General features: G+C 48.2%; 1 protein-coding gene across 1 annotated transcript in view; it reads right to left on the reverse strand.

Moving 5' to 3' along the window:
• Positions 1-12093, reverse strand: part of LOC114552171 (band 4.1-like protein 3) — a 36547-nt gene that overhangs the window by 9437 nt on the left and 15017 nt on the right. The window contains exons 8-12 of the mRNA XM_028572805.1: positions 8485-8637; positions 6579-6676; positions 3536-3711; positions 581-712; positions 270-406 (exon numbers count right to left, since the gene is read on the reverse strand). Coding sequence (XP_028428606.1) covers positions 270-406; positions 581-712; positions 3536-3711; positions 6579-6676; positions 8485-8637 — 696 coding nt within the window. The remainder of the gene's footprint in view (positions 1-269; positions 407-580; positions 713-3535; positions 3712-6578; positions 6677-8484; positions 8638-12093) is intronic.

The raw sequence follows: 12093 nt of genomic DNA on the forward strand, positions 1-12093 counted from the left end.
TGTAAGTCAACATCTGGAACATCTGCAACCTTCAAATCGTTAAATGTCTGCATTCATTGAAGGGCAAGGAGAGAGAGACAGGTGAGAGAGAGAGACAGGAGAGAGAGACAGGTGTGAGAGAGAGAGAGAGGAGAGCGAGAGAGAGGCAGGAGACAGGTGTGAGAGAGACAGGTGTGAGAGAGAGAGAGACAGAGAGAGACAGGTGTGAGAGAGAGAGACGGAGAGAGACAGGTGTGAGAGAGAGAGAGAGAGAGAGAGATGTTTGTTACCTTGGTGTCCTGTTTCTGAGGAGTCGGAGGACTCTGCTGAGAAATTTCTGTCTCTCTGGTCTCCTCTTTATCTTCCTCCATCCTTTCCTCCTCTTTATCTTCCTCCATCCTCTCCTCCTCTTGCTGCACCTCCTCCACTAGGAGAGAGGAGACAAGGAGACGAAAACAAGAGAGGAGACAAGGAGACGAGAGAGGAGACAAGAGAGGAGACAAGGAGACAGGAAAGGAGACAAGGAGACCATAGAGGAGAAAAGGAGAAATGAAGAGAGGTGTCCATTAGCTTCCCAGGCTCCATCAGCTCATCTGGTGACTCTCCTCTGATTGGTTGTTTTTATTACCTTGCTCAGCCCTCCTCTCGTCCACCATCCTCTCAGGCGTTACCGTGGTGATGAGGTCACTGATGGCGATAGCTTTAGACGCTCCGTACAGCCCTGAACCCATATCTACACACACACACACACACACACACACACACACACACACACACACACACACACACACACACACACACACACACACAGACACACACACACACACACACACACACACACACACACACACACACACACACACACACACACACACACACACACACACACACACACACACACACACACACACACACACACACACACACACACACACACACACACACACACACACACACACACACACACACACACGTCAGATTGTATGTGCTTTTGTTCGTCAGCAGCAAAGCATCGTGGCCGGCATGGCTCGTTGCCACAGCAATGGCACAATCAGCCAACCAGCGCTCAGAGTGCATGCATCAGCCTATCAGCATTCAGAACCACCACAAAGCCATGACCACACGGAATCTGTGACGCAGATATCCGCAGGTTTCAGTTAGCTAACGATGCTAATCAGATGCTAATGATGCTAACAGAGAGTCAGACCTCCGTCCTGCCAATTTCACAGATAAACAGTTAAAGTTGACTCTAAAAGGGCGGCGGTTTAAGCCCCGCCCTCTTCAGTGGGGTGGAGGGGCGGGGCTTAAACATTTCCTGTTGGACAGAAAACAGGAAGTTCTCTCTTCTGTCTCTTCCTGTTTTGTTCTTCGATGGAAACAAATTTATCTGTTATTTATCTGATGCTTTTCTTTTTACAGATTGTTTAAGATTCTGGATGTAACGATCCAACCAATCTCTTCAGATAAATCAACTAAGAAGACATAATAATAATAATAATAATAATAATAATAATAATAATAATAATAATATAATAATAATAATATCAGTGATGTCTGAAGTTAAACAAGGTAAATCTAAAGTAGATTACGCCCTAGGACGTTTAAAAACTGCATTGAGAATCAGTTTTTATCCCTTCGGTTGTAATCTTTCCTCATGTATATCCCAGTATTATGTGCAGCGCTACATCCCATAATGAAACATGTATATCCATGTTTAACCCGTTCACCGTGCAGCACTACATCCTATAATGAACCAATCACAAACTGTTCCTGGCAACGAGATGGAGGTCTGACAGAAACAGAGCATCTGATTGGACAGAGATGAACACAGCTGATTGCAGATGTGTTTGAATGAAGCAGAGCCACTCCAGCCAATCAGGAAGCAGCGTTCCGCAGCGGTGCATCTACCTGTGTGTGTACCACCGTTGGCTTTTGGGGACGCTGTGATGGCTGGAGAGCCAATCAGAGAGCACGTGGGCGTGGTCATTGGAGCTGAGGACCAATCAGAAGCTCTGGTCAACAACAACAACAACAACAACAACAACAGGAAGGAACTCATCTGTAGCTACCATGGAAATGTCCAGGGAACGCAGCAACAGCCACAGCGCCCTCCTATAGTTTCTGTAAAGTTTTGTACCTTTTTTGACAGTTTCAAAATGTTTTCTTGCGCTGAATCTAACGTTTCGTAGCTGATTGGTTTGGTTGCAGACTTAAAACTCTTAGTATGAAACGTTAACGGAGATACTGAACGGGGGAAACTCTTCCTGAACCAGAGCCGGTTAAAAGTGTTCTACTGTTGAGCTCTATACTACATAAACAGCACTTCCTGCTTCCTGTTCAGGGAATGTCGGTTAAGGGAATTTCTCTCAGCAAAATTCCTCCAATCAGAGCGCCGTGCAGCGTCACCAACGCAGACATCACTTCCTCCATTTGTTACCCTGGTAAAAGTACTACTGTAGAAATACTGTAGTACTACTGTAGTACTCAACACGTTTTTCTGTTGTCACGGACTCAGCCGTTGGACTCGCCAAATATTCTCGTTGGTGTTGACCGAGTCCAGCAATATTTGCTTTTCTCTTCTAAAGAAACTTCCTCCTTCATACCTAAACCATTGCTGAAGCTCGTTCAGAGAACAGGGATTAGTTTAATTCATAATCTATCTTGAACGGGCGTTGCTATTGGTTGCCTGGTGTATGCCTGGCAGCGACATATACCTCATTCATCAGGCATCAATCCTTTTGAAATTGACTGGATGGTCTCGCTGGTTGACTTCCTGCCCGGCTGTTTGAAGGCCCTGCAACTCGTGTGTGAGGCATTCTTGATTCAATTAAATAAATCAAATCAAATTGTGGGACGTGCTGCGTAAAATGTTAATATCTTGTGTTTATCCTTCTCCAAAAAAGCGTCAAGTTACTATAGAGTCCAACGCATCAAAAAACCTTTAAATTGACCGGCTACTCTCACTGTTTTTCTATTCCTGTTGTGATTTAAGTTGCCACTCTTTCTGGACCCAGCGTTTGAATTAACACACTTTACCTCGGCTGTAAGAACACCACAATGTTCATGTGAAGACCTGGTATCTTCATAGAACCCTGGTCTCCCAGTAGACCTGGTCTCCCATTAACCCTGGTCTCCCAGTAGACCTGGTCTCCCAGTAGACCTGGTCTCCCAGTAACCATGGTCTCCCAGTAACCCTGGTCTCCCAGTAACCCTGGTCTCCCAGTAGACCTGGTCTCCCAGTAACCCTGGTCTCCCAGTAGTGCTGGTCTCCCAGTAGACCTGGTCTCCCAGCAGTGCTGGTCTCCCAGTAGGCCTGGTATCTTCATAGAACCCTGGTCTCCCAGTAGTGCTAGTCTCCCAGTAGACCTGGTCTCCCAGTAACCCTGGTCTCCCAGTAGTGCTGGTCTCCCAGTAACCCTGGTCTCCCAGCAGTGCTGGTCTCCCAGTAGACCTGGTACCTTCATAGAACCCTGGTCTCCCAGTAGCCCTGGTCTCCCAGTAGTACTGGGAGACCAGGGCTACTGGGAGACCAGTACTTGGATCAGGTCTTGCGTACCTCCGTCCAGGCTGCGGCTCAAGATGTTCCTCTTGCTGATGGTTCGGGGGAAGTTCGGCGCCGGTCTGGAGATCTGAGCGCTCGCTCTTCGACTCTGAATCTGAGTCCGACCGCTGTAACGAAACTTTGAACCCAGAGACAGAAACTTCTTCGGGGTCTCCTCTGGAGACATCAGCCTGAGAGACAGACGGGGAGAAGGTCAGACGGGGAAAGAGATGGACAGAAAGAGAGAGACAGGGAGACAGCCAGAGAGAGAGAGAGAGAGACAGGGAGACAGAGATAGATGGGGAGACAGCCAGAGAGAGAGACAGCCAGGGAGACAGAAAGGGTGGAGACAGACAAGGAGAGAGAGGAAAGTTTGTCATATTATTTCCTGTCCCGTTGTGTCACATGATGTCACATGATGTCACATGACTAACCTGAAGAAGGTCTGTAAATAATATTGTATACATGTATATAGAGTGGTTGTTTGTTGTTGGACTTCTGTGCTAGTCATGGATTGTCTATAACGAACACCATGTTCGAACATAGGGATGCTCATAAGTGTACCTGGTACCAGAGCACCCTAGGCCGAAGGTCAATGATCGATTTCATAATCGTTTCATCTGATCTGAGGCCGTATGTTTTGGACACTCGGGTGAAGAGAGGGGCGGAGCTGTCAACCGATCACCATCTGGTGGTGAGTTGGGTCAGGGGTGGGGAAGACTCTGGACAGACCTGGTAAGCCCAAACGTGTAGTGCGGGTAAATTGGGAACGCGTCTGGAGGAGGCCCCTGTCCGACAGACTTTCAACTCACACCTCCGGCGGAGCTTTTCGTGCATCCCTGTGGAGGCTGGGGGCATTGAACCCGAGTGGACAATGTTCAAAGTTTCCATTGCTGAAGCTGCGGCGAGGAGCTGTGGTCTTAGGATCTTAGGTGCCTCAAGGGGCGGTAACCCACGAACACCGTGGTGGACACCAGTGGTCAGGGAAGCCGTCCGACTGAAGAAGGAGTCCTTCCGGGATATGTTATCTCGGAGGACTCCGGAGGCGGTTGCAGGGTACCGAGGGGCCCGAAGGGCTGCAGCCTCTGCCGTGAAAGAGGCAAAGCAGCGGGTGTGGGAGAAGTTTGGAGAAGACATGGAGAAGGACTTTCGGTCGGCACCAAAGTGTTTCTGGAAAACTGTTCGCCACCTCAGGAGGGGGGGGAAGGGGAACCATCCAAGCTGTGTACAGTAAGGATGGGACACTGTTGACCTCCACTGAGGAGGTAATAGGGCGGTGGAAGGAGCACTTTGAGGAACTCCTGAATCCGACTAATCGCCCTCTATGTTAGAGGCAGAGCTGGAGGATAACGGGGATTGTCGTCGATTTCCCAGGCGGAAGTCACTGATGTAGTCAAACAACTACACAGTGGCAAAGCCCGGGGATTGATGAGATCCGTCCAGAAATGCTCAAGGCTCTGGGTGTGGAGGGGCTGTCCTGGTTGACACGCCTCTTCAACATTGCGTGGAAGTCTGGGACGGTGCCAAAGGAGTGGCAGACTGGGGTGGTGGTTCCTCTTTTTAAAAGGGGGACCAGAGGGTGTGTGCCAATTATAGGGGTATCACACTTCTCAGCCTCCCTGGTAAAGTCTACTCCAAGGTGCTGGAAAGGAGGGTTCGGCCGATAGTCGAACCTCGGGTTGAGGAGGAACAATGCGGATTCCGTCCCTGGTCGTGGAACAACGGACCAGCTCTTCACTCTCAAGGATCCTGGAGGGAGCCTGGGAGTATGCCCAACCGGTCTACATGTGTTTTGTGGATTTGGAGAAGGCGTATGACCGGGTCCCCGGGAGATACTGTGGGAGGTGCTGCGGGAGTATGGGGTGAGGGGGTCTCTACTCAGGGCCATCCAATCTCTGTATGACCAAAGTGAGAGCTGTGTCCGGGTTCTCGGTAGTAAGTCGGACTCGTTTCAGGTGAGGGTTGGCCTCCGCCAGGGCTGCGCTTTGTCACCAATCCTGTTTGTAATATTTATGGACAGGATATCGAGGCGTAGTCGGGGTGGGGAGGGGTTGCAGTTTGGTGGGCTGGGGATCTCATCGCTGCTCTTTGCAGATGATGTGGTCCTGATGGCATCATCGGCCTGCGACCTTCAGCACTCACTGGATCGGTTCGCATCCGAGTGTGAAGCGGTTGGGATGAGGATCAGCACCTCTAAATCGGAGGCCATGGTTCTCAGCAGGAAACCGATGGAATGCCTTCTCCAGGTAGGGAATGAGTCCTTACCCCAAGTGAAGGAGTTCAAGTACCTTGGGGTTTTGTTCGCAGTGAGGGGACAATGGAGCGGGAGATTGGTCGGAGAATCGGGCGCAGCGGGTGCGGTATTGCATTCAATCTATCGCACCGTTGTGACGAAAAGAGAGCTGAGCCAGAAGGCAAAGCTCTCGATCTACCGGGTCAGTTTTCGTTCCTACCCTCACCTATGGTCATGAAGGCTGGGTCATGACCGAAAGAACGAGATCCAGGGTACAAGCGGCGAAATGGGTTTCCTCAGGAGGGTGGCTGGCGTCTCCCTTAGAGATAGGGTGAGAAGCTCAGTCATCCGTGAGGAGCTCGGAGTAGAGCCGCTGCTCCTTTGTCGAAAGGAGCCAGTTGAGGTGGTTCGGGCATCTGGTAAGGATGCCCCTGGGCGCCTCCCTAGGGAGGTGTTCCAGGCACGTCCAGCTGGGAGGAGGCCTCGGGAAGACCCAGGACTAGGTGGAGGGATTATATCTCCAACCTGGCCTGGGAACGCCTCGGGATCCCCCAGTCGGAGCTGGTTAATGTTGCTCGGGAAAGGGAAGTTTGGGGTCCCCTGCTGGAGCTGCTCCCCCCGCGACCCGACACCGGATAAGCGGACGAAGATGGATGGATGGATGGACATGTATATAATAACACTATAATTTAAATGAAATAGTGTGGTCTAGACCTTCTCTGTCTGTATTGTCCTGAGATATCTCCTGTTAGGATCTGACTGTATAAATAAAGTTATCTGCTAGGATCTGATTGTATAAATAAAGTTAATTTGAAGATGACTGACCTGAAGAAGGAGTGATGCTCCACGCAGACTTTCCAGAGTCGTTTAGCTGATCGGTGGTTCAGCAGCTTGAAACCAATCGTTGATTCAAACTGGTCAAACTGGAGACAGAGACTCAAATTGGTCAAACTGATAATTTTTCTATTTCTATTTTAAAACAGCTAACGAATGAGATGAGCTGGTTTGACCAATGAGACGGGAGATACGGTTAGCTTGACTGCAGGTTTCCAGGGTGGTCGTTGGTCGGTGAGTATGTTTACATTCAGACTATTATAATTCTGAACGTGATTCAGGTCATGTAAACATCTTATTCTGTTTGGATATTCAGAATAAACCGTTTTTCAGATTCAAATGTGTGATATTCTGGTTTTATAGAAACAGGTCATGTCTCAATGAGGGTTTTTACTGCAGTTTGTGACAGTTTACGGCCTCCCGCCTGTTTACGGCTTACGGTCAGCTCTGTGAGTTGCTATGGTTACTGCACACAAAGACTCTAGCATGGCTACATGTAAACGGGAATATTAGTCGAATATTCACTTTAATTAGCCATGTAAACAGCTTAGTCGGCATATCATCTTTTTTGGAATATTTTGTGCATATAAACATAGTCAGAGTACCGATAGCCTGCGCTGCTTTACTGTTTATTAATCTAATCTAGAATATTCTCTGGGTTTTCGTTCTTAGATTTTGTTAGCCTGGATGCCAGCTGAATTTAGCCCCGCCCACAACATTTGAGGTCGGGAAGTTTGGTCTGGACTTGATCCGTTGTGGAGCAACTATGCTCCAACCAGAGCTGTTTGGACCAATCAGATTGTCAGGGTGGGCAGATGATCGACAGTGATGTAATCGACCACATCACCAAAGAGCGCTTGGGTTGAATTTGTTTACAACAAAGATGACTGCCGCTGGAGAATGTGTAGATTCCTCCATCGTGTCTGTTATAGAAGATATCAACAGCGCATTCATTCTAAAAGAAGAACAGAGAACTGCGATCAAGGCATTTGTCGATCGGAAAGATGTTTTTGCCGCCCTTCCTACGGGATTCGGCATAAGTTTAGTTTATCAGCTGGCCCCGATGGTCGCTAAGAAAATTGGGCGTTGCTCTGATTGGTTGTAGGTCTATCTGTTGCTCTGATTGGTTGTAGGTCTATCCGTTGCTCTGATTGGTTGTAGGTCTATCCAATTGAGTGTAGAGGCAATTTCTTTCCTGGTTCGGTTGAAACACGCCCCCATAATCACAGCCCAATGGAACAGCATCAGGCTCATATTCTGACTAGAATCGGAGTCTGACCACGTCAGGCTAGGATGTTGTAAACACAACTGTGTCTTTAGTTTGTTTTTCCAATTGAACAACTATCTAAGATTTAGGCTACAGCTCGGTTAAAGGCATACTATGCAACTTTTCCAGCTTGGGTCCCCCTACAGGTGGTCCCATGTAACTACAGCTCGCGCTACGCTTGGGTCCAGCTTGGGTCCCCCTACAGGTGGTCCCATGTAACTACAGCTCACGCTACGCTTGGGTCCAGCTTGGGTCCCCCTACAGGTGGTCCCATGTAACTACAGCTCACGCTACGCTTGGGTCCAGCTTGGGTCCCCCTACAGGTGGTCCCATGTAACTACAGCTCGCGCTACGCTTGGGTCCAGCTTGGGTCCCCCTACAGGTGGTCCCATGCAACTACAGCTCGCGTAGTTACATGGGACCACCTGTAGGGGGACCCAAGCTGGAAAAGTTGCATAGTATGCTTCTAAAGCTGAGCTGACTCGTGACTTCTTTTTACCCTCCAGGAGGGTGTTCCCTTACCCCTAACCCCTAACCCCTAACCCTAACCCAAACCTAACCCTAACCCCTAACTATAATTGATGGTGTCTGACTCTCATTCTGTGTGTTGGGTGTGTGATGCCGTCTCACCTCCCCAGGCCGGATCTTAATGTAGAAGTTGTTCCTTTTGTACGAGATCTTCAGGATCTTTGGCCACGAGAATCTGTTGATCCTCAGTCGGTCTCTGTAGACCAGCAGACCGCTACTGCACACGCCCAGCATGATGGCCACGCCCTCCGAGTCCTACACACACACACACACACACACACACACACACACAGACACACACACACACACACACACACACACACACACACACACACACACACACACACACACACACACACACACACACACACACACACACACACACACACACACACACACACACACACACACACACACACACACACACACACACACACACACACACACACACACACACACACACACACACACACACACACACACACACACACACACAGACACACAGACACACACACAGACACACACACACACACACACACACACACACACACACACACACACACACACACACACACACACACACACACACACACACACACACACACACACACACACACACACACAGACACACACAGACACACACACACACACACACACACACACACACACACACACACACACAGACACACAGACACACACACACACACACACACACACAGACACACACAGACACACACACACACACACACACACACACACACACACACACACACACACACACACACACAGACACACATAGACACACACACACACACACACACACACACACACACAGACAAATAGAGACACACACAGACACACGTAGACACAGACACAGACATAAACAGACATAAACAGACACACACACACACACACACACACACACACAGAGACACATAGAGACACACACACACACACACACACACAGAGACACATAGAGAGACACATAGAGAGACACATAGAGAGACACACACACACACACACACAGAGACACATAGAGAGACACACACACACACACACACATGGATATATGAATGAAGATTAGTATATACATTGATTCAATATATATGTTTGTATTTTTCAGTTTGAATGAATGATTACATCACCAACGAGTGAACATCATCTCTCTGACGCGTCCGGCTTCAATCTCAACTGAGATTATGATTTAAAATTTCACATCTGCACTTCCTGTCTGTTGTCACCCCCCCCTCCTCCAAACCCTCTGAGGATATGGGTGGTTTGCTGACCCCCGTCTAATATGACCCACAGGAGTGTTTCTTAAATTAGCGCCCCCTAGTGATGGAAGGAGATACGTCCTCATATCTAAACCATTAACCATCGTTAACGGTGAAACGGTTCCCCAAAGAACCAAGCAGGCCTCTTGGGTCCGTGAAACGTTTATCACTTCAATTTTCTAAGCACAAACGGACATTTGGAAAAACAGAAAAATGGGTTCAATTATCAATTTTTTTTCCACCTTGACAAAAAAATTGGATCTTTAAACTGTTTTTCCAATTTTCTGTTTGAGGATCAGAAATTGAGAAATTACAAAATCGTGTCTGCGCTCCAATTATTGAATACTGCCATGGTATTCTTCTCCCTCTACTTTGTGGAATATGCAGGTTATTAACTGCATATGGACCAAAAAACACAACACAAACTGAAAGACTGATGGTTTCGAGGGGGGGGTGGGGGGTGCGTAGCTAGGTGGTAATGAGGGAGAGAATACCATGTCAGTATTGAATTATTGGAGCCCAGACGCAATTTTGTAATTTTCTAAATTTCTGATCCTCTGAACAGTTTAAAGATTTGTCAAGGCGGAAAAAAATTGGATATTTGAACCCATTTTTTTGTTTTTCCAAATGTCCGTTTGTGCTTAGAAAATTGAAGTGATACGTGTTACACGGACCCTGTTGCACCATCCACCATTCAGCGTCAGCTCACTACAGAAACACACAGAGAGAGGAAGTACTTCCTGATGTCCTTCTGTTGATCCAGACTAACTACAGCCTGAACAGCAGTTTGATTACATTACATTACATGTCATTTAACAACTCCCAATGAAATGCTTTCAACCCTGAAGGTACAAACTCCAGAAAAAGAAGCCCCACTACAACGAGCCATATGAAAGCCCAACTGTAAGTGCTTTTACATTTATATATTTTTATCCAAGGTGCAATAGGAAGAGATGTGATTTTTGGCCATTCTGATGTATTTAGGGAGCTCATTCCAGCATTTAGGGGCCAGGACAGCAAACAGTCAGGACTTCGTTGAGTGATTCATTGAGGAATTACTAGAATTGTTGGGACTTTATAAATTATAGAGTGTGGTCTAGACCTACTCTATCTGTGAAGTGTCTCCAGATAACTCTTGCTGTGATTTGATACTATAAATAAAATTGAATTGAATTTGTTGTTGGCAGCAAGCTGGTTGGCTGATAGAGAGCAGAGAGTGGGGGGGTTGGACCATGTCCTGGGTGTATGCTGGGGCTGATAGATAAGATGAGATGGTAACCAGTGAAGAGAGGAGGAGGAGAGGTGTAGTGTGAGATGGTAACCAGTGAAGAGAGGAGGAGGAGAGGTGTAGTGTGAGATGGTAACCAGTGAAGAGAGGAGGAGGAGGGTGTAGTGTGAGATGGTAACCAGTGAAGAGAGGAGGAGGAAGAGAGGTGTAGTGTGAGATGGTAACCAGTGAAGTGAAGGAGGAGGAGGAGGAGGAGGAGGTGTGGTGTGATATGGTAACCAGTGAAGAGAGGAGGAGGAGAGGTGTACTGTGAGATGGTAACCAGTGAAGAGAGGAGGAGGAGGAGAGGTGTAGTGTGAGATGGTAACCAGTGAAGAGAGGAGGAGGAGGAGGAGAGGTGTAGTGTGATATGGTAACCAGTGAAGAGAGGAGGAGGAGAGGTGTAGTGTGAGATGGTAACCAGTGAAGAGAGGAGGAGGAGGAGAGGTGTAGTGTGAGATGGTAACCAGTGAAGAGAGGAGGAGGAGGAGAGGTGTAGTATGAGATGGTAACCAGTGAAGAGAGGAGGAGGAGGAGAGGTGTAGTGTGATATGGTAACCAGTGAAGAGAGGAGGAGGAGAGGTGTAGTGTGAGATGGTAACCAGTGAAGAGAGGAGGAGGAGAGGTGTAGTGTGAGATGGTAACCAGTGAAGAGAGGAGGAGGAGAGGTTTAGTGTGAGATGGTAACCAGTGAAGAGAGGAGGAGGAGGAGGAGAGGTGTAGTGTGAGATGGTAACCAGTGAAGAGAGGAGGAGGAGAGGTGTAGTGTGAGAGAACTTGGGGAGGTTGAAGATATGCTGAGCTGCTGTGTTCTGAGGGAGCATGCAGGCAGGCCAATCAGAGGGGAGCATACAGGCAGGCCAATCAGGAGGGAGCATGCAGGCAGGCCAATCAGGAGGGAGCATGCAGGCAGGCCAATCAGGAGGGAGCATGCAGGCAGGCCAATCAGGAGGGAGTTGCAGTAGTCTAGACAATCAGAACCTGAACCTGAGCCGCCTTTCTGATGTTATGCAGCGTGTATCTACATGATCGGGTAGTTGCAGCGATGTTGGCCGTGAAGGAGAGTTGGTCGATGAGTATTAATGATTTAAACACGTTATGGGTCATTGGAGGGTCTGTTGGTGAGGTAGGAACGAGTGTAAGCTGGAAATGATTTCTGAGCGATATAAA

The sequence above is a fragment of the Perca flavescens genome, unplaced genomic scaffold (genome assembly GCF_004354835.1).
Source record: "Perca flavescens isolate YP-PL-M2 unplaced genomic scaffold, PFLA_1.0 EPR50_1.1_unplaced_scaf_9, whole genome shotgun sequence".
Classification (NCBI taxonomy): domain Eukaryota; kingdom Metazoa; phylum Chordata; class Actinopteri; order Perciformes; family Percidae; genus Perca; species Perca flavescens.